Genomic DNA, 27990 nt, shown 5'->3' on the forward strand with positions numbered 1-27990 from the left:
GATTTTCAGGACTTTCTCTCAACCAAACCTCAACTTAATAGAAAATTTAACATATTAGAACCAATATTGAATGTTATGGGCCAGAACTTGAAACAGGGGGCTAACTAAGTGGAATTGAGGAGATAGTGGTTAAATCTGGTTTAGCATTGATTTAATCCTACAACAAATAATGGTTTCCTAGTGATATAATGATTGGTGTATACGCAGTGTGGGGCATATAAGGAGGAGCTGTCAGGGCCAGAAAGGACAAGCCCACTAAAAGCTCTTGGAGGCTCAGCCAGGATTCAGTCTGGGAGAGTCAGAAGCCAGAGAAGGCAGTCGGGCAGAACTAAGGAAGACAGAGAAGTGGTGGCAGGCTGTCCTGTAGAGAACACTGAAACCAAGATCTGGAAGGCCTCCAGAAAAACTAGCCGAACCCCAAGTGAAGGAGACAATAAAGGATTTGGACTTTAATACCTGTCTGCATTTGGGGTGATTACTGAATTGAAACTAAGGCTGCCTCCAGAGACCCCAAGGAAACCCCAACGAGGGAAGATTATATTTTAGAGAAGAATATTACAATCAAAGATCAATTTTAAGGAACTCAACATAGACAAATTTTCTGGTTTTTTTTTTTTTTTTTAGCATAGGACATGTATACTATGTTTTTAAGATTCATATCAACAATAGTGTAACTCAAAAGAAAAACTGGCAGTTAGATAAAAATAGTAATTATGCTATACAAATGAGGTGCTGAGAAAGAATAGACAGAGTATTAGAGGAAAGAGAAGGGCTTGTAGTTCTGAAAACCTATTCATATTGGGAATGGGTTTAATAAGCAATACTACATATATATACCAGGAAGGGTATAGCATCCTCCAAAATCTAAAAAGAAATAAAGGGCAAGGGATGGACAGATGGGGAAGCAAAGGGTAAGGAAAAAAGACAAGGGAGGATCCATAGGTGGAGAAAGGTTAAGTAATAGCAAGGAAAGTTAAGGACTGTATTTGAAAAGAGAAAAGATGGTAAGTAATTTTATAAACTAAAATTAATTCATGTAAATGGAAATAATTACAAAGCAAATTAGTTGTACTGATGTGCAATATTAATCTTTTAGTAAATTGTTTAATAAAAAATTTGAAAAAACTACAGAGAACATTGGCTTAATTTGAATCAGAGAACACAAACAAATAGCAGTCTTAAACAATCTGTATTCACCATGGTTAAAAGGAGATAACTCTGAGTAAAAAAGGAGGAAATTAGGAATGGGAGTGAAGTTGGCAGAGGCAGGATGTCTGTGAGTCATTGGAAGATCCCCTCCTTTTTTATAAGCAGTCCTGGAGGTGAAAGAATAAGTCAGATCCAAAGTGTTCCCTATAATTGCTTATTTCATGTTTCTTCCCTATTATATTATCATGTCCTCTATTCTGTGAGGTCATTAAGCTATTTTTAAAATGGAAATATAGCAGAATTACAAAGAATTGTAAGAAATAGGATTAGAACTCAAGATTCCAGATTCATACTGAACTAAATTCCAACTCTCCAGAGATAGTCTCTGAATATATAAAGTTTAATATGACATCATCAGTTTCCTGCAGATAGAAAGATAACATGGAAAATTTGCCTTTCAAATTCTGTTCCAGTTATTAGCTCATACTTCTTTTTTTTTAATATCCTGACAAATAAAGTGGAAAAATATCACAAAAAAAAGACTGTAGTGTGGAACAAGGAAATATTTTGAATCGATGATTTTTGAATCAATGAAGAAAATCAAGAAAGCCGTAGTCATAAGAGAATTGACATAATTTCCTCTTCCACATCATTACAAGTTATTATCATTACTTAATCTGGGTGAAAGGGAACTCATCTTGGTAATTTTCCCCAAGAGTTTCTAAATACTATTTATTTTTTTTTAAAGCATCTTTAAATAACTCAGGCTCAACAACAGGTTAAGTATATCAGATCATGAAAATAACACTTAGATTCCTGCTTTTAAGACAGAATCACAATTTCAAAGAAAAATTAAAACAATATTGAAATTAGAAAGGCTTGGATTCAAATCCTACCTCAGGCACACATTAGTTTTGTGATTCTCTAAGTCATGGCCTCCCAGTGCCCAAAATTACTCTCCAAGTGGAACAGTTGATCTGCATTGACAGAAGTTTTCTCACCTGGAATTCCCTGTGCCATTAAAATTCACTCATTTGGATCAAAACAAATAAATCCAAAAAAATACCTTCTAGATTATTAATATCTAAAGTGCATAGTACTAGGAAAAATATTAAATCAATCAATACAAATTAATTAAATGTCGACTAAGTGCCAGGCACTGTGTTAGACATTAGGATACAAAAACAAAACAAACTACCCTCAAGGAGCTTATACTCTATCAGGGAAGACAACATGTATATATATGTATATGAAATAAATACACAATAGATAAAGATATAAATAAGGCAGCTATTGAAAGGAGGTCACAAAGTTAGGGGACAGGAGGCAGAGAATCAGAAAAAAACTATGTAGAAAATGGTGTCAAAAGCGAGTTTGAAAGAACACAAGATTATTCAAGGTGCAGGAGAGAATGCATTCTAAAAATGGGGCAACAGCAAAACAGTAATTAAAATGTAATATGTGAAGAAAAGCAAGAAGGTCACAGTATTTGAAAAGTGGTAATATGCAATGAGCCTGGACAGGTAGATTAAGGCTAGGCCATGGAACATTTTAAAAGCAAAAAAGAAGAGTTTATATTTGACCCTAGAGGCAATAAAAGGCCATTGGAGTTTACTGAGTAAGAGGATGTCATAGTCATACCTGCTCATTAGGAAAATCATTTTGGCAGCTATTTATTAAATAGATTGGTGAGGGAAGAGACTTTTGGCAAGGAAGCTACTGCAGTAGTCCAGGTGGAAAATAATAAATCCCTGAATTAGGATGATTGCTATATTAATAGAAAGATGAGATCTATAAAAAGAAATGCTGTGATCATAGAAATGGCAAAATATGTCAATTGATTGCATATGTTGGGAGACAAAGAAGATGATGCCAAGATTGTGAACCTGGGAAATTGAAAGGATGGTAGTGGCCTTTGGTACAAATAAAGAAGTTCAAAAGAGGAATAGTTTTGAGTTCTGTGGTGATCTTGTTCTCAAAACGCAAAGACAAAATGTTGTGTTTCTTTTTCTTCTTTTAAAATAAGTAGAATAGTTCTTTCTGGGGGAGAGGTGCAGATTTCTCGAGGAAGGTTTCTTGGAGGCAGCTTTAGTATCAGTTCGGATCAATAATTACCCCAAATGTAGCCAGGTGATAAAAGTTCAGATCTTTTATTATCTCCAATATATAGCCCGGTTAGCTTAGAGGCCTATCTCTCTGCTTGGTTCCAAGAGCTCTTGCCGCTTTGTCCTTTGCTTCTGCCTCTGCTTTCTTCAGCCTCCAGAGCCAGCACCAAGTTGAATCTGTCTTGCCTCGAAGAGAGGGCTTCTGGCGTAATTCAGCTGAAATCTCTCAAAGTGCTCTGTGTCTGCACCAGAGTGCTCCTCTCCAATCCAGCTGAACTCTCGACTCGTAGCTTCTTCCTCTGAAAACTCTTCTTCTGCCACCAGCCAGCCAAGCGGAAAATATTCTTTCTTGCTTTGGAGAGAGGGCTTCTGGCGTAATTCCGCTGAAATCTCCCCGAGAGCCTTTGTCTGTTTCTTTTATACAAGAGGGAGGAATTGTGGGATCCGAGAGAGAGGGATCATGGGTTTTCTCCCATGGTGCTCTCTGGCCCTAAGAGCTTTAAGGGAGGTGTGAATTCACAAAGTTACAAAGTTTACTTTGTGAATCTGGCATACTTGTGAACTCTGATGAGTAAAGGTGTAAACACAAGCATTGTACTAATTAGTTCTACTTAGTACCTTGTTTCAGGTTCTGGCCCAAAACATCTTCTTGTAAGATCAGATCAACTTTAATTAGTTAGCAGTTTGTAAAGATTCCAACAAGTTCTACTTTGGACATGCTGACTTTGAGATATTTATGGGACATCCAATTTGAAATGTCCAGTAGGGAGTGGGGAGGCAGGATTGGCATTTTCAAGAGTAGGGCTGGGTATTTAGTAGATTGATCTATCTAGAGAGGATAACTAAACCCAAGTAAGAGAGTGTAAAAAGAGAAGGAATTCCAAGACAGATCCTTAGGGTGCTCAATTAAAAGGATCTCTGGACCAAGCTTAGGGCAGACTGGTCTAATGGTTCAGACACAAGATTCTGAATGAAGGTAAAGAATGCAAAACTTAAAGACAGCAAGAAATGTAATAGCCCTGAAGGAAGAGCAATATCAAGATGACTATACATGGAAAAAAACAGACCAGCCATTCCAGAGTTTTCCACTGTCCTTTAGAGAGGATGAGTTCCAAATCTGGTTTTTGTTATAATTGATGCCAAAACTTTGTAGTTTAAAGTAAGTTTCCTGATGTAAATTAGAGATTATTGCAAGAATAGCACCAAGAAATATCAGGGCCACAGTGAAAATGTTGATATGCTAGCATAAGCATCAGTTCCCATCACAGATTCATTTGTAGTACGGTTAATTTGTAGTAAGCTACCTTAAGACAAGTCATTATCTTCTGACATGAAACCAGGGTCCTTTCTGAGATTTGCCATCCATTCAGTTTTCTCTGACCCATCATCCAGAACCTCTCCCACAATGACAACCCAATGATGTGGGGATGGATTGAAGGTGATAACCAATTTTTTGCTCCCATCGAGAGATATACTGTGGGATTGTTCCTTTCTTCTTTTAGGGTTGGGTAATTATGCCATTGATGTTCAATCATTTCAGACATGTCCAAGTCTTTATAACTTCATTTGAGATTTACTTGGCAAAGATACTGGAGTGGTTTGCCATTTCTTTTTCCAGCTCATTTTACTGAAGAAACTAAAGGGTTAAATGACTTGCCTAGTCACACAGCTAATAAGTGGTTTTTTAATTTGAACCGAGGTCTTCTCTTGGGGCCCAAGACATGACCTACTTTGCTCCGGCCAAGAAGATACAACTTTGTTCAGGATAATACTGTCCATTGTGAGCCACCAGATATCATACACCTTCCCCATCATCCATACAGAGTCTTTGTACTATTTGAATAGCTCCCTCAAAGTTTACATTTCTAATACCACCCTGCTAATGGTCATCTCCTCAAAGATGTTCTTTAGTTTGCATAGAAGTACCTCCATAATGCAGTCAACACTGACTGAGGAACCCAGAAGCTCCCACAGTAGCCACTCCCAAAAACCAATCCTGAAGGATCACCATTCACGTTCCTATGCTCAGGCAAAGAAGTACAAAGCAGAAAAAGCAACCAGAGGTCTGAGATTGCACCTGGATAAGCCCCTGTTCTCCAGCCATCATATACAAAAAGTTACTATTTTTGCCATAATTTTGGAAGGAACTATTCTTCTGTCCATAATTGGAAGGAGAAAAAGATAATGGATAAAGGAGAGAAAGAGAAGCGAAAGAAAGCAGATGAGGCAGAGAGGGAAAGAGAGAAAGAAGCAGATGAAAGGGAGAGAAAGATAAACACAGAGGAATGAGGGAAGGGGAGACGAGCTGAGTGGAAAGATCTTCTACTGATGCAGTTCCAATTCAAATGAAGTCATAGATATGAACCTTAAAATGACAATGACAATAAGGGCAATACAATAAATGAAGGCAATACAGGAGATCATTGCTCCTAACATGATTTACCTGCTGAAGAACTTTGTGAGTTTTCCTCCAGAGTCAGATATGATGATGCAGTATAAAAAGTCCTATATTTGGAGTCCAATGATGTATGTAAATCCCAGCTCTGCCTCTTATTACTACTACTTATATGCTCAGCTCTCTGGGCTTTAGTTTTCTCATCTGTTTTGTTCTTGTTGTCTGTCCCTCACTCTCCATGAGGGCCATGATATCAGGGAGGTGATACCCTGACATACAAGTGAAAGGGATTTAAGTGAGAGAGAGCTTTTCAAGGTCACCTGCCTTACTTTCCCCTCCACAACCATCTGCATCCAGTGGCCAGATCAGGACAACTGGAAATGACTCTGAATATAATGGGAGACCTTAGCCTTTTAAATCTTCAACAAAGTCTTAGTTTGACCGAGGCTGCCTCCATTCAATGATTAAAGCTACATAATAAATCTCTCATAACATTAAAAGATTAGACAACATGACCTCTAAGTTCCTTTCTAGCCAATAGGGGCAAAGTATTTTCTATTCCCTTCTCCCTTCCAATCTCCCCCAAGACTGAAGGGCAAAGGGCAAAGGAGATTTTTTTTTTTTTGTCTTTCCATCCTCAAGCTCTATACATAGGGTTTAATAAATCCTAGTCCTTCCTTCACCTAAGGTGGGGATAGGAAGGGGGTACTGGTAGGTATCATCAGCACCTAATAGTGCTTTGTACACAGTAAGCTTTTTGATTCTTTAAAACATACATTCACTCATTCATATTTTTCTGATTCATTGATTGCAATTCTCCACCAGTTAGTGGCTTCCTTCAGAGATTACCACCCTTTTACACCGTATGAGTCTTATTTGTACATCGTTATTTGTAGGCTACCTCCCCCATAGGAGTGTAAGCTCCTCGAGGCCAGGGATTAGGTTTTTTTTTTTTTTTTTTTTTGCCTTTCTTGGTATTCCCACCACTTAGTATATGAGTAACTTAGCAATACTTAGTGCCTGGGCACAAAGTAAACCACTTGCTTAATAAACGTTTGTTTGATCAGGAAAGGACCTTTAAGAGGCTATTTAGTCCAAGCTTTTCGTTTTACAGATGAGAAAACTGACTCGGGGGCAAAACTGAAATCCAACTCCTAGGTCCTTTTACACCAAAGCCAATGTTCTTTGCTCTCCGATGATCTCCAAGTCTCAAAACAGACGAAAATCTGTATTCACGCACCAGCGTCACACGCCCTGGCCCCGCCAACCACCCTGGCCCCGCCCTCGGTTCCACCTCCTCGCTGATGACTCCGCCCTCCAGCTCCTACCCTCGCAAATCTGCTGCCAGAGATTCTTCTCTTGATCAGGTGTAGCCTTAGAGGTTGTCGAACTCTCTTCTGCGGCGGCGGCGGCGGACTGCCCGGCTGCTGAAGACAACGGAGACAACGGAGAGGTCGTAGACAAGGCAGACAGAGGAGACACTGTCTCCGCTGGGTTTGTCCCGGATTCCGTAACTTCCCAGTCCTGAGACTGCAAGATCTCCACCACCGGCTGAGGAACCGGGGCTTTGCGGCCAGCCTTCCCGGCCATGGACGCGGTTACCAAGCAACGACCCAGCTCCGAGTACCATGACCCGGATGAACCCGCGTCTAGGGGCTTTTTCAAAGCGGGAGGCTTTTACTTCCGGGGCACGTAAGACTTGGTACCCACGTGGAATCTTGAGAACCGTGTTGTGAGGTGAGCTTGAGAGAAAGGACGGGGTAGAAGTATAGGATATCGAGAAGAGGGGTGAGGGGGGTAGTAGAGAGCATTTGGATTACCCCTGTCTTGTACCTTTTCTGGATTTTCTCACTTGCTCTTCACTTCTCAGTTCGCGTTGTCTGTCTTCCAACTCCAGTCCTCCACTGGGACTGCCCCCTAGGTCACAGGCGGTAGCTCTGCTTCTAAATTCATTAATTCAGGAAGTATTTGTTAAGCACTTACTGCGTGCCAGAGATGGGATTCCGAGACAAATGAATTTCGGCCCTCTTTGGGGCGGCTATATGGTGCCAGGGGAAAAAAGAAAACTCACTTAAACGCTCTGGCCCGCAGTTTCATATTCTGTAAAATAATCTGTAAAACCAGAACCCCATCAAAGCCTAAAACGACGATTAGTTAACAAGTATTTGTTAAAACAGATGCTATGTCGTAGGTCCCGTGGCCAAAAAAAAGAACACCAAAAAACCAAAATCGTTCCTGCCCTATGAGAGGTTGTGTAGGGGGAGGAGAATGCTACAATTCCGTACAAGTATAAGAATATATACAATGAAATTTATATATAATTGTATATAATAAAATTGTGTGTGCATATATATATATATATATATCTTTATATCTATCTCTCTAAATTTGGCAGCATTAATTCTGTGAGGGATCTAGAAGGAGCTCATGTTGGAAATGTTGGTCCTTAGTTCAAAGATGATGCCATGACATGCAAGTGAGTTGGATTGAAGAAAGGACCTTGCTTTGTAAGGTCACCTGCCTCATTTTCCCCTCCAAAGCCAGTCGGATCCTTTGGTCCTACCTACAGATCTGGAGAACCGGACATGGCCCTGCATATAATGGGAGTTTTTATTTTTGTTGTTGTTTTGACTGAGACAACACCCATTCACTGATTAAGGCTAGGTAAGATTTGATCAAAGAATGACCTTTTTTATCAAGACCAAAAAAAAAAAAAATTGTGCAGTGATAGAGCACTGGAGTCAGGGAGAGCTGAGTTCAAACTTGGCCTCACTTACTAGCTGTGTGATTCTGGGCAAGTCACTTAAATGCAATTATTGGAAATGATTTGAACTCAGCATCGAAGGAAGATAGGGATTCTAGAAAACAGTCCGTGCATTCCAGACATGGGGAATTACTTGTGGGAAAACAGGGAAAACCTGTAATTCTATAGTGTTTGAATCTGCAGCTTTTGCAACTCCTTTCTGGATTTCTAACCTATCTCTTGGTTATTCCCAATCAGTTACTAAACATGGATTAAATGCCTACTCCGTGCCAGGCACTGTGCTAAACTCTGGGGATCATACTGGGCCTGCTCTCAAAGAGCTCCAATCTGACTCTGCTTTATTAAGAGTTGTTGTTACCCAAGACAATGTCGAGCTTTTTTCTTCCTGTTCAATTCATTAGCATTTGTTAAGTGTGTTTTATGGTAGGCACTCTGCTAAGGTATACAGATAGAAATGAGACAGTACCTGCCTTTAAGCAGCTTTAGGAAGGAAGCATCACTCATGTTCACAGCTGTTATTCCAAAAAATAACGGGAGAAGGGAGCTAACAGTTGAGAATATCAAGAAAAGAATTTTGGAAGAATAGCGTTTGATTTGAGCTTTGAAGTGAGCTAGGAGTTTGAAGCAAGAAGGAAGCACATCCCAAGCAAGGGGGCCAGACTGCAGAAGCTTAGAGAAGAACAGCTATAGAGGTTAAGTTGCAATATTGGAATCATCCTTTACTCTTTCCTGTCTCTTATTGGCCATATCCAGTCAGTTGCCAGGTGGTCCAAATATTCTCTCCTTGAGAGTCTGTTCAGTTCACAAAAGAAAACAATCCACCTCCCATCCCCAGATCATTTAAATCTTCATTGTCGATTATTAAGGTTCTGAAGGGACACGTCTTTCTTTGATAATAATACCTTGTGCACCTTCCAGTTGCCCAGGTAAATTCATCTTACAGATTTTTCTTGGATTTTTTTTTTTTTTTAAGACAGATAGATGGCACATTGTATAGTGCACTTGGCCTGGAATGAATAAGACCTGAGTTCAAATTTGGCCTAGAACCCTGGACCTTCACTTAAACGTTCTCTACCTCAATTCCCTCCTCTATAAAATGGGATAATAATAGCACTTCCCAAGGTAGTTGTGAGTATAAAATAACATTTGTAAAGCATTTTGCAAAATGCTTTATAAATTCTGCCTGATTGTATTTCAAAATCCTACTGTGCTCTGGTTTTTTTCATCAGGAATGCTTGAAAGTCCTATGTTCTATTTGAAGGTACATTGTTTAGGATAAATTATTCTTTGTTGTAAGTCTATATCTTTTACCTTTTGGAATATTGTATTCTAAGATCTCTGGGTTTTAATAGAACTTTCCAAGTTTTATGTGATCCTGATTCTAGTTTCTTGAAATTGGAATTGCTTCTTTCTAGATGCTTGCAGCAATTTTTTTTTCTTTGATGTGAGAACTCGGGATTTTGGTTATGATAATTCTTGTTTTGCGTTTTGGGAGATGATTGGTATATTCTATCTTTGCCCTCTGGTTCTAATAGAACTGGTCCATTTTCATTTGTGATTTCTTGAAAGATAATACCTTAACATATGTTAAGATAAAATTTCAAATGGATATATGAGTTAAACATAAAAGGTGATGCCACAAACAAATTGGAAAAGCCAGGAAGGATTTATCATTCAGATTTGTAGAAAGAAGAGTTTATGACCAAACATTAGAAAAAATCATAGAAGATAAAAATAACCAATCTGATTACAAGATTTTAAGATAAAAATCTTAACATTCAAAATATATAAGGAACAGATTGAAATGTATGAGACTAAAAAATGATAAAAGGATAAGAACAAATTATTTTTAAAGGAGGTCTGTCATCATATAAAAAACTCTCCAAATCACTGATAATTAAAGCAGTGAAAATTAAGGTATCTGAGGTTTTACCTCACACCTATCAGATTAACAAAGAATAATAGGAAAGTGACAAATGTTGGAGAAGGGGAACTCAGCAGGAAAACCTGATTCACTATTGATGGAATTATGAATTGATCCAGACATCCTGGAAAGTAATGTGTCATTAATCACTAAGCTATCTATACATTTTGACTATAATAGTAGTAAACTATATTCCAAGGATATCAGAAAAAGAGGAAAATAATTGAAATGTACAACAATAATTATAGTAATTCTTTTTGTATTAGCAAAAAACTTTCACATGAGGGGTTTGCTTACCAGTTAGGGAATGAATAAACTATGCTATAGGAATATCATACCCTAAAAAATGAAAAAAGTGGACAGTTTTAGAGAAAACTGAAAAGGTCTATATAAACTGATACTGAGGACAACCTCAGAGTTGGCCTAATTTGTATTTCTCTGATCAGTAATGATTTAGAGTATTTTTTCATATGACTAGAAATGATTTTAATTTCTTCATCTGAAAATTGTTCATATCCTTTTATCATTTTATCAATTGGAGAATGGCTTATATTCTTATAAATTTGAATCAGTTCTCTGTATACTTAAGAACTAAGGCCTTTAATCAGAACCCTAGGATATAAAGATTTTCCCCCAGTTTTTTTGCTTCCCTTCTAATCTTGTCTGCTTTAGTTTTGTATGTACAAAAACATTTTAATTTAATATAATTAAAATTCTCCATTTTGCAAGAAATAATCTTTAAACATGGCTAGCGTTAGAATTTGTTTTGCTGAACTTTTTATGTTTATTATGAAGTTTTTCTTTTTTACTTCTTGAATAGGGATAAGGAAGACTAGGAGGGACTGGTTACAAAGATTTTTTTTTTTAAGATAGTATCCATGCCTCTTCAGTAATTCTTAAATCATTTCTCCTTGACCTATTTTCAAGGTCAGCCCTGTTTCTATATCTTCCCAATTTCTCATTGTCTATTCATGTCCTTCCAATTTTCTTCCTCCCTTCCTTTCTTCTTCTCTTCCTTCCTTCCTTCCTTCTTTTCTACCTTTCTTCCTTCCTTCCTTCTGTAGAAAATCAGTTTTTTTTTATTTGAGTTTCTGCTTGAAGTTTTTGAATTAAACTTTTTATACAAGTCAGTGTTTTCTTTGACTTGTTGACAGTATTATTCCCCTGAATTGGAACTTCATGCCAGAGCTAGGCTTGGACCCTAGCTTTGCTTCTGTGCAGGATGATCAGCCATGCTTGATCTCATCCAGCATCTGCCACGTTCTTGCACTGATCTCCAATTCCTGGTGTTGGGCCCCACTTAGATTTTGAGGTTCCAAGTGCTTGATTTTCACCTCAGACAATTTAAGACAATGTGTTAGATACTCAGATCCCCCGGGCCTGAGTTGGTATTGTTAACATGCTAGTTGGCTGCTCTTTCCAAGACATCCACTTGGGACTTTCTTGGAGTTTTTCATTTTTGCTGTCTTTAGACAATTTTGCAAGCTATGTATCTCATTTCTGATTGTGTTGACTCTAACTTTCTTAGGACATTCTTCTCCATTGTCCGTATGCTTCTGAATGACCTTTATTCCATTTCTAGAATAAAAGAAATATTTAATATAATTTCTAGTGGCATTTTTTGATCATTAGTGAGTCTGAAACAAAGTTCAGGATTTTGCTGAAGAAGACATTTTGTACTGTCTCCCTTTCAGGCAGCTTTTTTAGCAGGAGACTACCTGTTATAATTTCTCTGGAGATGTTATAGTGGAGATTTCTGCCTAAGTTTTTGCTGATTTAATAATATATATACATATATCTCACTTTTAAGTTTTGCAAAGCACATCACAAATATTTTTCTAATCCTTATAGCAATCCTGGGAGGTAGATGCAATTATTATCTCTATTTCACAGACGAGGAAACTGAGTCAAGCTTCAGTCAAGTAACTTTCCCAGAATCACACAGCTACTGAGTATCTAAGATTATATTTGAACTCAAATCTTCCTGACTCTAGTTCCTATTTTCTGTCTACTGTGTCACCTAACTTCCCCTTTCTCTTAATTAATTCTGGTCGACAATTATCTTCTGTTGACTTAACTTTCTCCCCAAAGCCTGGCACAATGGTTTGCATAAGTGAGCACTTGATAAATTTTTACATTGCAAATGTTTCAATTGCGTTGAAATCATCTCTTATAAAAAATGTACCCTTCCTAGAGCTAATTTGTGACAGCTCTGTTTAATTGTTTGGATTTGTTAATATCCTTCTTTCTGAACTGGGTGTTGATTGTAATGGTGTTTGAAAATTTTGGAGTCATTGATTCCAAAAAGTGCCATTTATTTCCTGATAGAGAGGTGGTGCAGAAAGAGTATATACATTTTTGGATGTGACTAATATGGACGTTTGTTTTGCCAGACTGTGAAGCTTGGGGGAATCATTTTCTGACATTTTATTAATTTGCACATTGAGGAGAAACTGATTAATTTTTTATAAAGGTTAAATTGAATAAACTAATTAGATCTCTTGTTGGTTTTCTTGTTTGTTTTGCTTTTGCTTTATCTGAGATCAGAATTGCTTTTTTGCTTTTTTTTATTTCAGCTAAAGCAGAATACATTCTGCTTTAGCCTTTTATCTTTATTGTATGTTTGTTTCAAATGTATTTCTTGTAAACAGTATATTTTAGGATTTTAATCCACTCCATTGTTTTAATTTTATGGGAGAATTCAATCCCATTCATATTGACAGTTATGATTACTAGCTGTATGTTTTCCTCCATCCTATTTATAATTTTTTCTTTCCACTCTATTCCTCCTCACCAGCGTTTTATTTCTTACCATCCCTTCCATCAATCTGCCTTCCCTTCTATCTACCTGCTTACCTTTTCTTTGTCCTTCTATAGAGTGAGATAAATTTCTACACCCAACTGAGTGTGTATGTTATGTTATTCTCTTTGAGCCAAATTGTTGAGGTCTAGATTTGGGATACCTAAATGAAATTAGGGTTTAGTTAAGGTCTAGTGGCAGGTTTGGGGTACAGGGATTCATCACAGGTGCCAGCCTCCTTCAGAAGATGCCTTAGAACAGTCTTAGGCCTTCTATGGGCCCATGATCTAGATCTTAATAACCTAGAAAGTTTTTCAGAAGAAGGAAGTCAGAATAGTATGGACTTTGGGGGTCCATTCCTTATAAAGACTCTTCGAGGAAGTGGAGCTAGGTAACTTGGGAAGAAAAGCCTTGGGAGGGGGGGAAACTATTAAGAGTTTTTATTTCTCCTATCAGTCTTCATCCTCTTATCGTTTGTATTCCATTGTTCTTGACTCTTTTTTTCTCATGTATCTTCTCAATATACATTGCTATTCCACTGACCCTCCCCCCCTTTTTTTCTTTAACATAATATTCTAGTCATGTGTATCATCCTATTTCTTCATTCTATTTATCTGTACCTTTTTTGCATTTGCTTAAGAGATGTCTGGGATGTTATAATTGGCTGTTTTAGACATTAGACATTTTCTGTCCTAAATTATTGGCTCTCCTGTCTCCTATTCTTCCTGTATTGTAGTTGCCATTTCTCTGTGGAACCAGGCTTGGCAAAATCCATTTGGATAGTCTGCTACTCTCATTTTTAGTTTCAACTTAGAATTCAACTGATAAGATTTTACAAATTTTTTATAAGTATTTCAGGCAGGAAAAGTTTTTGTTATTGTTGTTGTTGTTGTTTTAATTTTAAAAGAACCATTGTTCTTTATTCTTCCTCCAATCTCTGATTTAAATTAGAATTACCCTCTTTCTCTTTACTTTTCTTTTTTGAATTCCTTTAAAACACTTTTTTCAAGCAATACTTTATTATTCCTAATAACTTGGAAGATTGAAGATGAATACTTTCACACTATTCACTTTTTCCCACAGGGCTAAAACCAACTTAGATTTCATGCATGCCTTGATGTTGAATGATTCAGTCTTTCATTTTACAAAAGGAGAAACTGAGTCTCACAAAGATGAAATGATTTGTCCAGCTAGTTAATGGCAGATCTGGATCTGAGTTATCTGACTCTCAGTACATCATGCTGTTTCTTTAACTGATTCGATAGTGAATAAGCATTTATTAAATGCCTACTTAACAGTCAGGCACTGTGCTAAGTATAAAGACAAAAGACGGTCCTGATCTAAGAAGTTCACAATACAATGGATGAAACAAATAGCAAACAACTGTGGACAAATAAGCTCATATACAAGAAAATTAGAAAATAATTAATAGGAGGAAAATATTAGAATTAAAAAGCTTCCTGTAAAAAAGGGGATTTTAGCTGTTACTTGAGGGAAGCCAGGAGGCAGAGATGATGGAGGGAGAGTCTTCCATGCACAAGAGACAGCCAGAGAAAATGCCAGTGCCTAAATATGGAGTGTCTTGTTCATGGAAGAGAGCCAAGTCAAATATAAATCAGAAGTTTAAAAGGCAAGATAGAGAACATGACATATAATATATTCTAAAGACATACAATAAAGATAGTAAAGTCAGACTTTGTTGTAAATTAGACTGCACCAATTCTATCAGACTCTTAAGATTTGGGCACTAAATTGCAAATGAATCAGATGAAAATATAATTGGGAAATGTTTAACAAAACAAAAAATACATGACAGTGCAACATAAGTCATCTTAATTTGTGGTTTTCAAAATTTGTATTCGATTTGAGTTTGGCATTCCTGGTCTACACACCACTATAGGTGGATAGATTTCTGTCTTGTAGAGAGAACAGTAGCAATAAGGCTTGGAAATTTGGCAGGTATAACATACAATTTGTGAGTGTATGTGTGTGTTTTTTGTGACCTGTGATTTTATATTTGGGCCTCACAATAGAAAATTTAATTGGCTCAACTGACCTCTGAGGCCCTTTTCAGCTTTGTACCCCTTTATTTGTCCTAATATTACCTGTTTCAGGGCATGCAAAAAGTATGAAGAGCTCCCTGGGGAAAAAAAAAAAAAAAAAACACACACACACACACACACACACAAAACAACCCTTCTCTCAGTGAAAATCAGCAAGTAGTCCTCTACCTAGAATCTTGAATTGTCCACAGGCACTGAATGATGAAGTAATCTCCTTTGAGTCATTCTCCCAGAATGTGTCAGAGGCAAAATTCTTAAAGTTTTCCTACTTCCCCTGCTAGCTCTTTATATACCATCCCATATTCCCACTTTTAAACATTCTATGTTTGTCACATGTGTGTATACACAGAAAGTAATTTTCCTTCCTTTTCCTCAACAATCTTGTAACCATCAGAACCACCATCATTTATGTAATACATAAGAATGCTATGGAAGACCATGTTGTGAAGTAACTTAAGTGATTTCCTTTTTCAGCAATGATTGCCAAGGCGGACAAATTGGATTTTGGCAGAGAACCAAGAGAGAAGAAGAAGAAAAAGAAAAAGGCTAAGGCAGTGGAGGAGAATACCTTGGATGTGGAATCCTTTATCCAAACAAAGCCATCCCAGAAAACCATGGCCCCTTCAGACTTGGTTCCAGAAACACCTCCATTGAAAAAGAAAAAGAAAAAAAAGAAGAAAACCCAAGAAGCAGAGAGCCCAGACAGAGCCCCCCATGAGGATAGCACGGAGGCAGAGACCATGAGCAAAACCAGCTCTCTGAAGAAACATCATAGCAGGAAGGAGCTGCTTCCAAATCCACCTGAACCCCTATGCCAAGGGAAAAAAAGGAAGGCAAAATCCTCCCTTTCTCACCCCTCAAAATCAGAGACAGATGTGGATGCAGAAGTGGAAGTGGGGGGCTCTGTCAGAAAATCTAAAAAGCGGAAAAAGGATAAAAGGTCAGATGAGGAGAGGTTTGGAGAACGGGCGCCCAGCAAGGCTCTTCATGACCCCATGAAGGAAGAGCAGGAAGAGGACAAAGAGCTTAAGTGTGAGTCCATAGAACAGGGATGGGGAGAGAAGAAGCAGGATCTCAGCAGTCACAGGGACACTGGCACCAAGAAGAAGAAAAAGAAAAAGAAGACTTATAGGGAGGAGAAGGAAGATGAGGAGGATATTAGAACTGACCGAGTGCCTGTTGATGAGGGCCATATAGAGGACCCCAGTGCCTTCAGCAGCTGCAGAAAGAAAGGCCACAAAAAGAAGCAGGCCAAAGCCAAGACAGCAGAAAGTGTCTCCCTAGCAGATGGCCCCAAAGACATCAAAAAGAAAGGAAAAAAATCTAAAATGCAGATTGAGCCACTCTCTGCCAAGGATCCTGCTCCAAAGAAGAAGAAGATGACGGCAGGTAGGAAATCAATGCAGGACCCTCAAGCTCCGGCCCTGGTAAGTTTTTCCCAGAAGCTCCCACAACATGGGCATGATAAGCTCTTGGTCATGTCCCTTCCATGGCTTTATCTTTAGAGTTCTGGAGCTTCTGTTGAGGGATACCTCCTGGCGCTCTTTTTCTGGGAATTTACCCTTTTTGCTCCTTTCCATTCTCAGCCTGACCATATCCTTGGACTCTTTTTTTTTTTTTTTCCCCTGCTCTCTGTGTTAAGGGTCACTTGGTCAAGTTATTTCAATTCTTTAGGGCTCATGATAGAAAATTTAATAGATTCACTTGACCTCTGGGGCCCTTTTCAGCTTTATACTCCTTTATTTGTTCTAATACTACCTGTTTCAGAGCAGGCATAAAGTAAGAAAGAAGCTGTTCTGGTGTTCATAGTTTAGGTGCATAGGCCTTTATGCATAAATTTATAGTCCTCTGTCATTTTCCCCTTCAGCTTAGTTTCCAGAATGAGGCTTGATCTTTATCCATCTTGTTTTGGAAACTACTCAGGCACTTTTTCCCTCATCAACCTTGGCCCCTGAGCTAGCTGTATAAGAACTGCTATCTATCCCCCAAAAGCAACATAGCAGGAGCTCACTGTGCCTGTGTGCTCAGCACCTGCTGGCCTCCTTGGTCAGGGGAATCACCATGAGATTGCAATGAGCCTTACAGTTTCTGAGCTTTTATAAAACATTTTTTATTTTCAAAAAAAGAAAAGTACAGATCTGATACAGAAGCATCAGATGTTTTGAAAGGCCCACATATAGAACTCTTCTGTAATTAAGCAAAAGCAAGATATGCCTATTTCATGTAGGAGAAGTGAAGTAGCTAAAATATCAGCAAACTTTCCAACATCCATCTATATCAGGGCCAAGATGAGACCCAGGGCTCCTTTATTCTAATAAACCAAACACTCACCCTTCTGACAGGTAGAATTTTTTTAAGGGAGTAAATGGTAAAGAGCAGAGATGGGCAAACATGTGGCCAACCACCAAACATAAAATATAATCCTTTGTATAATTCAGTGGATCTGGTTTCTGTTTTGAGTTTAATACTATTGGGTAGAGGACCAAATGCTCTTAATCTTAACTCCTGGGAAGATGTTCTTAGGAATTACTTCTGGGTCTTTAAAAAAAAAAAATCATACATGTACATTTCTACCCTTTTGGACATTTAAAGTCTTTAATTGACTCTTGGGGGGAAAGTTTTGATCTCTTTTTCTTAGTGACAGAAGGGGAGGAGTGGGAAATGAAGTATAATCAATACTCTTAGAAGTCCTTAGATAATGCTTTGGAGGGCATTGTTTATGAACATATCATGGTTGTCTTATATTTAAAAAAACAAGAGCTTGTAGGGAAAATATCTGAGGCAGGACGTGTTTTGGTTTGTTTTTGTTTGTAGTAATAAAAAATAATAATAATTCAGGAGAAAAAGTAGATTCAACCTTGTCAATTCACCTGAATTTTTTTCCTCTAGCATTTCATGTAAATGCCACATTGATGCAAGACAATCATGTTAACATAATTAGACTACAAATGCACTAGAAATTTACCAATCAGTGCTTTGGGAGGTCAGTCATACTGAGAGGCAATGCAATATCCTGGAAAGAAAGAAGGCTTTGGAATGGGAGGACCCAAGTTTGTATCCATTTATGCTACATCAGTCATTATTCCTCTAAGGCTCTCTTTCCTTGAATATAAAATGAAAGGATCATGTTAGGTGATCGCTGAGATCCCTTCTAACTCTCTATCCATGACCCTATGGCTTTGGTCAAGAGGGTCAGTATCATGGAAGAAGAGGCATTTTAATTGGATTTTAAAGGAGATGCTGCCAGAGGCTGCAGAGCACTACCCAGGCTGAGGGAACAATGCCAGCAAAGCCCTGCTGGGGAGGAAACACGAGACTTTCAGAGGGTTGGGGTGAAGACTCCCATTTAGCTGAACCATGGCACCAATGGAAGGGAGTGACATGATGTAAGAGTAGATAGTGATGTCCAGCTGGGGAAGTCCTCAAGTCAAGAGAGCTTGCTCTTCATTTATGGGCATTTGTGGCTACTGAAGATTTGAAGCAGAGGAGGAATGTGGGCCAGACTCCTGTGCGTGCCCTTCTGAAGCAGTAGATAAAAGAGTTTGGTATTAGAGATCACCAGTGCCCCACTTTGCATTCTCAGAAGTATCCAAAACAGCCAGAGGTTTTGTGAAACTATTGGAACAATAGGGTCCTCTGGCCTTGAGCCTAACTCTTTAATTTTACCCTAGCTTGACTCTTCACAAAAAAATGGGGGACCAGATGACTCAGTACTTTACTGCTTTCCCCAGGATGAATGTGTTGTAAGGACAGGTGAATGTGGAAAAGCCTTTTGGTTAAAGAGGAACTACATAAATAATGTTTTGTACATGTAGTTCAAGAAGCCAGCCATCCTTCTCTCCAGGAGACATTTGTCATTAGTCTACCCAGACACAGGAAAATTGATTCAGTCTTTTAAATGGAATTGGTATTTAGCACTGGGTAATTTGTGTGGCCCTTATTATGTGAGGTTTTTCTTTTTGACCTTGGATGAAAGACAAGAAAATTTTATCCTGATAAATTTTCTAATTAAATTACCCATGTTGCAGAACTGCAGCAGATTAGTACTCATTTTTTGGATTTATGTAGCTGCTTGTGGAGGTGAGATAATGAGAGAAACCATATCCGGAGGCCTGAAGGATAAGGCAATCTGGCCTCTACTCTATGTCCTGAGAAGTAAAAGAGAGGAATGCATGGGAACTCCTGCCCACTGCTGGACTTCAGACTTTTGGCCATGTTTGATGTTTCTCAAATCATAACAACTGTTAGGGCTACAATTTGCTGTGATTGAGAAGGCAGCCAGCTGCTCATTCCCCATCATCGATTTCAGTTTGCGGAGGCGGGGGCGGATGGGGAAAATACCAAACTGGGAAAGTAAAAAGCATGTGGCTCTAAGATGTAGGTAGTTATCCCACTAGAGCAGTGAAAGAAAAAAGAATTTATTCAGGGCTGTATTTCTTCTGTGGGATTGGAAATTTGTAATTCCAAGTGGTTTTGTGCAATCAAGCACCTCCTCACAGCTGGAGGTGTGACTGAAACTGAGTATAGAGGGCAATTAAGGTATGTGTTGTCTTGTTTATTTAAATAATACTTAAATTACAAGCTAAGAAATAAACCAATATGAACTTTTCTTTAGATCCAGAAGCGAGAAAAATGGCATTACATATGAGACTGTTAACCTATTACATAGTTTGGTGTTTGTTTTTTAAACATATTAACTTTAAACCATTACACTGAATTCCCAATCCCAATGCCCGCCTGCATTTTTGATTTCCTTCACAGGCTAATTGTACAATATTTCAGAGTCCGATTCTTTTTGTATGGCAAAATAACGGTTTGGACATGTATACTTATTTTGTATTTAATTTATACTTTAATATATTTAACATGTAATGGTCATCCTGACATCTAGGGGGGAGAAGGTGGGGAGGAGGGGAAAAATTGAAACAAAAGATTTGGCAATTGTCAATGCTGTAAAATTACCCATGCATATAACTTGTAAATAAAAAGTTGTTAAAAATTAAAAAAAAAAAAGAAGTATGCATTTGAAGTTAGGAAAATCTGAACAAGAGAGTCTGAGGCCTTGGGGCATTCACTTAATTAGGGTTATTCCCATTTTACAGATGAAGAAACTTAAATTCAGAGAGATGACCCATGGTTTTGTGAAAGGCTCCAATGAAATAATACATGTAAAATTGAGATAAAATTCAAGTTTTTAACATATATATATTTATGTATACATAAATACATGTACTATCTCTAAGTATGTATATATGTATTTGGTTACTCTTTCTCCCATTAAACATCATTTCTGAATCCTTCCCCCAAAAAAATGTTAATTTTATCATAGTAATAATAAAATGTCCCGGCTTGTTTCTTCCGTTTTCTGAACTTCCCTTTTTTTGGTATTTTGAAATCTTACATTGATTTTATTTTCTCCTTTTTTTCTTTTATCTCATTTTCACTATGCCTTACCCACATTTTTCTTTTCCCAAAAATAAAAGCCTTGTAAGAAATAAGCATAGTTTAGCAAAATATTTATATTCATATAAATATAAGCAAAATATTGACAACATATTATATTAACATTAATAAGTTAATGTCTGAAAGTGTATTTTTTAAAATAGTATTTTATTTTTCCAAATATATATAAAGATAGTTTTCAACATTTATTTTTGTAAAAAGTGGTGTTCTAAATTTCCTTTTCTTACTTTCTCCCAAGACAGTTATATAGGTTAAATATGTGCAGTCCTTTTGAACATGTTTTCATTTTTGTAATGCTGTACAAGGAAAATCAGACAGGGAGGGGAGGGAAAGAGGGGGGCCACAAGAAAGGAAAAAGTAAACAAAAAGGACCCCAGCTCCTGTTGGACTGAGTGTTAACAACTCTTTGATCTTTACCTTTCTTAATGGGAATGAGAAGAGAAAGAGAACTAGTCTGTCTAGGAGGAAACAAGATACAGTTCCAAAGAATCTTGTTGAAGAAGAAGTCTTAGAACAAGAGGACTTCACATAAATCGTTTCTCCCCTTGCTTCTTACAGGAGTGGTTGTATAAGTGATATATTTAAAGGTTCTTTATGTGTGTGTGTTGGGGGGGGTGGAGGTAAAGCAACCAAATTTTTACCCTTTTTTGTAGTTTTTTTTTTTTTTTTTAATAGCTCGAAATAAACTTTCCAGTCAACCTGGCTGAAGTCTTCTATTCTTAGTTATTCTTTCCAATTTGATTTATTGTAGTTGTTTAAGTAGGTTCTATTTTTGCTTCCCATATCATTTAAAATCTTCACATCCTTTCAGAGACCTCAAAAGCCGGTGTAGTCTTAATATATAGGGGCTGGATTTGTGATTTCATAAGCTTCTAATGAGAAAACTCCTCTGCCACCTTTGGTCTGCAGCTGTTCTTTAATTTACAATCTCAGCTGTTCAGAACACCAAGAGATTAAGTGACCTGTTCTGGGATGCACTGCCAGTGTGAGCCTAAGGCCATATTGGAAGTCAGACCTTCCATTCTCTGAAACCAGGTCTATTTACTATCCACACTGCTTCTCAGCTATTAATTGTAGAGTACTTTTGATGTATACAAGACTTTTTGCACATGTAATCTCAATCAGCATACTTTTGTGTGTATTAACTCAGCTTTATAGACAAACAGGGTCCCAGAATTTGGATGGCTTGATCATGGTCACAATTAGTAAACATCAGAAGTGGGATTCAAACCTGAGGATTGCTTTAAGCCATCATTCTTTCCATTATATCACACTACCTCTACTGTATTTGAGAAGGAATGCTGTCATATTCCTGACATTTTGTTGTCACCTGGCCTTTGCTTGTGGTCATTCTCTTTCTTAGTTCCTAGCTGTAGGGCCATTTTATTGTGCCTTGGGCTACCTGAGAAGCTATAATGTTGGGGCCAGGATACTGAACCTGACCAGGCTTCCTGGCTTCACTGAAAGTTCTCTCTTCACCAGCATGTGTTTCCTCCGATATGGTCTTTACACTATTGGGCCCTGTCTGGATTCTTGGAGAAAATGTTTATTGCCAATGGTTATGCTTGTTTCCCAAGCAGATCAGGTAGATTTGTCCCCATAGCAGTTTTCCAACTCTTTATGCTAGGCTATTGAAGACTTTTGCCCATATACACATACTTGCACGTGTCACATGAGTTTTTCCTTTTACTATTCAGGCACATGAATCAGATTTGGAAGTGGTATCTGAAAAAAAGGGAAACTTGGATGAAGTCACCATAGATACGGTACAGTAAAGCATCTGCCAATTTTTATTATCAATTTGTATTTACAAGTTAGTGCCAATTGTCACTGTGCATGAGTCACAGTCTTTCTAACAAAAGTCCACATTTGCCTTACCAGATGACAGGATGGGAATTGAGTAGAATTTGGAAAACACATTGACTTGTTATAGATGAGGCTTCTGTAAAGGTATTTTTCAAAAATGTCAATTTGGGAAAACTTGCCCCACTCTTGAGAAGGAAGTGATTAACAAGTCTGTTCCAGTTAGTCTTTATTTGATCTTACTATACTTGCTCATGACCCTTGTTATCTTATTCCAGTGCTCATTTCTTTATGAGAAAACAACCCAAGGCTCTAGGGGAGTAGAGACTTAGAGACAAATTGCCTAGAGTCACAGTTGCAAAACAGGTTTAGCTGAGTTTTGAAATTCTTGCTTTAGTCTTTTTGGTGTATATAATAATATCCGATCATCTGAAGGTTTAGTACCATCAACCATCAGTCAATTAAACAAGCACTTCATTCATTCATTCATTCATTCATTTGGGGTTCTCATTTTATTATTTATTTTTTGGTAATTTTTTTTCTTTTTGAATTTTGAGTTCCAAATTCTCTCCCTTCTTCTCACCCCATCCCACAAGCATTTTATTAATAGTTAACTATATGCCAGACATTGTGTTAAGCACTAAATTTGCAGAAAAAAAAATAACAAGTATAGTCCTAGGCCTCAAGGAATGAGGAAAGACTGCTTGTCTTTTATACATTTATAGATGTATGAATTAAATCCAATCTTCTGAGTAATATAATAGGTTTGAGCCCCTGAAAAAAAGTATCACACTTTACGCTGTAAGAATGACTGATTCTCAGAATGTAAATAAAAGCATCACATTTGTCAGAGAAAAGCAATAAAGGCAGGAATACAAGCAGTAGGACAATATACATACATACATATATATGAACATCAAAACTATTGCATTATAGCACAGTGGTGGTGTAATGATGACACTGAGTCATTAAAGAAAAGGAACATTTTATTTGAGAAAGCAAGTGTGTGTGTTTTGCATAATAAATCCACATGATTACAAATAAAGATTTGTCAGGATGGGGAAGTTTTATTTACCTGGGAAATTTGCTTATGTTAGATTAGTTGATTTCCTTGTAATATCTGATAAAATGAGGGTTACTGTGAACTAGTCCTTCTAGTGTTGGGAATCACAAAGTCTCAATATATTTTTTTTAAAACCCACTCTTTTCCTTTACATATTCATTAACTGGTGAATGCACTTCATTTTATTGTAACAAAGCTAAGAAAAATTTTGCCCTGTTTCTCTTTCCTCCCTAAGCCGTGGCTTTTCCTTAATCTGGAATTGAGACATCACTGAGAACATCTTTATCCTCTATTTCTTTGCTTTCTTTTTTCACTCAGGTCAGAAGAAAGGCCTTACAAGAAGAGATTGATAGAGAATCTGGGAAAACTGAAGCTCCTGAAACCAAAGTGAAAGTGGTATGTATGAATTTGGACCTGAGTTTTTACAGGATCATGTCAGAGAACAGCCATTCTCTCTTCATGCTAGTCATGCTCCCACTTTGGTATACCAGTCTGTCTTTGGATTGCAAATTTGAGGTCATACAGTAAAACAAATTAGTCCAGTCCCCACAGACAGTACAAGATGACTGGCCTACTCCCTTAGCAGTGGGGATTATACTAAGCTTTAATTTTCATCATTAATTCAGGAAAGTAGTATTTTCTCTGCACCTACCTTGGAGAAATGGTTAAAATAAATTAGCAGTAAAGGCCTTGCTCTCTTATTTTTGACTGAAGGACTTTTTTTTTTTTTTTTTTTAACTTTTTATTGACAGAACCCATGCCAGGGTAATTTTTTACAGCATTATCCCTTGCACTCACTTCTGTTCCGATTTTTCCCTCCCTCTCTCCACCCCCTCCCTCAGATGGCAAGCAATCCTTTACATGTCAAATAGGTTACAGTATATCCTAGATACAATATATGTTTGCAGAACCGAACAGTTCTCTTGTTGCACAGGGAGAATTGGATTCAGAAGGTATAAATAACCTGGGAAGAAAAACAAAAATGCAAGCAGTTTATATTCATTTCCCTGTGTTCTTTCTTTGGGTGTAGCTGCTTCTGTCCATCCTTGATCAATTGAAACTGAATTAGCTCTCTTTATTGAAGAGATCTACTTCCAGACTGAAGAACATTTTAGACTATAAATCATTAAGAAGTCAATTCCTGCTAAGCATCACAAAGGGCAAAAAAAAGTTAAAGGACAGAGGAGTTGTTGGGTGGGTATCTTTCCACTGGGGCTTCTTCTTAAGCACAGTTTTAATGGGAAGTTTCTTTGGAAGAACCTAAGGGAACATTGAAGAGAACTGTCTCACATTAGCATCTGATTAGTTTTGATTGAGTGGGAGCTGCTCCTAAGGAGAGCCATTTCCTGCAAATGCAGAAACAGAAAGGAAACACCCAAAGGAATCTGGTGACTTCTGCATCCTGTTATTGCTGTGGTGGTTATAAGCCCCACCTATGACACCCACATTCTTGGAATAGAGGAAACTGAGTTTGGCTCTTTCCCCAATGCCTCACCTTGATGGTTCATCTTTGAACTTGCAATCTCCCACGGCTCTCCTGCCTTTGCTTCTTGTTCATCCTCTGGCCCTCCAGAGTAAACAGGGCCACATCAAGTGCCTTCTTTGTTGACTTTTGCAAGAATTGGGATTAGTACCCCTGGGGATTGGGTTTATTAGTAGCTAGAGAGAAAGCTACTAGCATGAGTAGCCACAAGCAGTGTCAGAAATCACATGGAAAGGAACCATCAGGCATGTAGTTGCTGTAACTGGATTCTTCCAGGTAAGTCACTCAGATATAAATGTCTCTAAAGTCATTCAGAGAAGTTTCTGATAATGATTCCTCAAGAGTTATTGGGCCTGAAGAAAAAAATTGGGCACAAGACTAATTTGGCTGCTCTGTAAAGAGCAGGCTGGAAATGCTGTCTTAAAAGCCAAATGCAGAATAATTGCCAGCAGTTCACTTCAGAAATTGCAGGGTTTGGAAAACTGTAATTATTCTTGCATCTGTGCTGCCTGAATCCTCAGCAGCAGGAAAGTGTGTCATACGTTAAGTTGAGGCAGCTGTTTGACCAACCTGCAAATATATTTCTCCCAAGCTGACAGAGAAGTGAATAGAGGGGAAATTCTCATGCAGTATAAGAAATCTAAAGTATGCTGGCCAGTCTGGCTTGCCGAACTGCCTATTCCACGTATGATATGAAATAGTTGAGTTTATGTTGGTGTCCCCACTTATCAAACTTGAAGAAGGGATTACTGTTTGTCTTCTTGTTGGGGAGGCAAGGTAGTCTTTTGGAAAGAGCATTAGGTCAGGAGGAAGGTGCCTGAATATTGTTAAATCAGCTCTGCTCCTCTCTATTCAAAGAAGTGGGGGAAAGGGACAGATAGTGATACCATCTTCAAAATATTTTAGGGGTTGAAAGTTCAGTGGTTTATAGATTTTAGAGCACTATATAATGAAGGTGAGAGGAGACCAGATCAAGTTTCCCCTCTGGCTCTTAATAGACCAAGCCCACTTCTCCACTGCTGTTGAGAATGCACTTGGGGACTTATAGGTTGCATTTTTCTAAACCCAGTTCCATTTTTCTCATTGACTTAATGTATATTCAAATTGTTTATGGAAATATGACTGAAAGAATGGAAATAATCCATAGCCCTGGATTTTTTAGATTGCCTTTAAGTGAACTTTGTGCTCAAAGAGAAAATGAGGTGGCCAACATTAAATTGAAATTAAGAATCCTCCATCTGTGTGAAATTCGTATTCACTGGGAGCTGGTTATCTTTTTTTTTTGCTGAGGCATTTGGGGTTAAGTGACTTGCTCAGGGTCACACAGCTAAGTAGTATTAAGTGTCTGAGGGCAGATTTAAACTCAGGTCCTCCTAACTTCAGGGCTGGTGCTCTAATCCACTAGGCCACCTAGCTGCCCCAGGAGCCTGGTTATCTTTAGGCTAAATCTCTACAGAGATTAATTATACTTAAAATCAGTGGTTTCTAAATTAACACAAGTCCCCTACATTCAATGTCAAGGTCATCACTAAATCTAGAAGGCCAAAACCAAAGGTGCCATTCTCAGAAAAGGATTGTATTAACAGGAGAAAAAAATGATAGGGGGGAGGGGAAAGGAATAGGAAGGCAACTCTTCTGAGTTTTCCGAAGAGTGGTGACTTGTTACCCAGGGCCTTAAGGTACCTTTGCTCTTCTTGAGAGATATACAACCTTTTTCTGGGACAGGCTAACCTAAGTGAGAGCCTTTTAAGAACCTCTGAGAAGGGAACAAGGCTGTCTACCTTTGGAAGGACCAGGTTGTTGCCCACAAGTGCTGAGACTTCAAGGGCATGGGGTTTGAGTGAAATGACAAGCTTGAATTGGATTTGCTTGCTTTTGTCAGTTAAGTTTGGGGCCCCAAAAGCAGAATTCATACCATCACCTCAAAAGGAGATGAAGGCTTTTGCTGCTTTAGTGCAGGGAAACCCTTTCCAGATCAGAAAGATGGTAGTTCACAAAACTTTATATAGACCTGTTCTTTTCTTTTGGTATTAAACCTAGCTAAACTCCAATACTCAAACAGGTTAATCTGACAAAAACCCGCTTAGAGACTACTTATTACCTCATTTGGTGAATTATGTCAATTATATATTTTTGGTCTTAAGGACCAGGCAAAATGGTTAAATGATTCAGAGCAAAATCATCCTCATTCCTGAACAAACTCAAAAGACCTCTTGTTGCCCTTCTGTACAAAGGATAGCATCATGAAGATCTGGAGATATGAGTCAGGGGAAGAAGACTATAGTTCTGAGCCAAGGAAAATACCCTTGTTTAGTTTTTTGTTTTGTTTTGTTTCTCTTTCAACAGCCTACACAGTTTGGCCAGTGGGATACAGCTACTTTTGAAAATTCAGACCAAAAGATGAAATTTCTCAGACTTATGGGAGGTTTTAAGAATTCTTCCCCATCACTCAGCAATTCCTCAGGCACCCTGGGAAAACCAAACATGGCTCTGAACAAGCAGGCCGCCGCTGCCTTAGAACAAAATCTACAAGTGGAGTTTGACAGAGCAATGAACTGGAAGCATCAGCGAGGAGTTGGACTTGGCTATTCAGCTTCTGCAAACAAAAACAAATTATTTTATATAGACAGAAATGCATCCAGATCTGTAAAGTTTAATGATTAACAGGATCATTTTCTTCCCTCCCCCCAAAAAAAAAATCACCAAAGTTGTTTTTACATTTTATATTATGTGAACTAAAAGGTTGAGCTACTTTTTTCAGTATTGAGCCAGCAGAGCTTCAGTTGGTTGGGATTTTAAAGCCCCTTGAGGGACTGGAGGGTAACTTGCATTGTAAAAGCCAGTATTGTATTTCCATCATTAAAAACACCTTTATGTTTAATGTTCAAAGATATTTTGGTTTAAATTAGACCTCACAATATGCTAATATCTTTTAAAAGTTGTTCTCCCCTCCCCCCTTGTCAAGCTAAATTTGTGGC

The 27990-nt window shown here is 38.0% G+C and overlaps 2 protein-coding genes across 4 annotated transcripts in view; one reads left to right on the forward strand and one right to left on the reverse strand.

The window, feature by feature from the left end:
* Positions 1 to 7249, reverse strand: part of IQCK (IQ motif containing K) — a 140404-nt gene extending 133155 nt beyond the window's left edge. The window contains exon 1 of the mRNA XM_052001680.1: positions 6978 to 7249. Coding sequence (XP_051857640.1) covers positions 6978 to 7239 — 262 coding nt within the window. The 5' untranslated portion in view covers positions 7240 to 7249. The remainder of the gene's footprint in view (positions 1 to 6977) is intronic.
* A 34-nt stretch (positions 7250 to 7283) lies between these two features.
* Positions 7284 to 27901, forward strand: KNOP1 (lysine rich nucleolar protein 1). 3 transcript variants are annotated; one of them, XM_052001633.1, is made up of 5 exons: positions 7284 to 7386; positions 15675 to 16627; positions 22361 to 22429; positions 23848 to 23925; positions 27359 to 27901. In XM_052001633.1, exons 2-5 carry the CDS (start codon positions 15677 to 15679, stop codon positions 27674 to 27676), a joined length of 1416 nt encoding a protein of 471 aa, XP_051857593.1. In that variant the 5' UTR covers positions 7284 to 7386; positions 15675 to 15676; the 3' UTR covers positions 27677 to 27901. The 3 variants fall into 3 exon arrangements, with proteins under 3 accessions (XP_051857593.1, XP_051857607.1, XP_051857602.1); XM_052001647.1 differs by lacking the exon at positions 7284 to 7386 and adding an exon at positions 8297 to 8313; XM_052001642.1 differs by lacking the exon at positions 7284 to 7386 and adding an exon at positions 9449 to 9535.
* The last annotated feature ends 89 nt before the right edge of the window (positions 27902 to 27990 follow it).

Source organism: Antechinus flavipes, chromosome 1, assembly GCF_016432865.1.
Source record: "Antechinus flavipes isolate AdamAnt ecotype Samford, QLD, Australia chromosome 1, AdamAnt_v2, whole genome shotgun sequence".
Classification (NCBI taxonomy): Eukaryota; Metazoa; Chordata; class Mammalia; order Dasyuromorphia; family Dasyuridae; genus Antechinus; species Antechinus flavipes.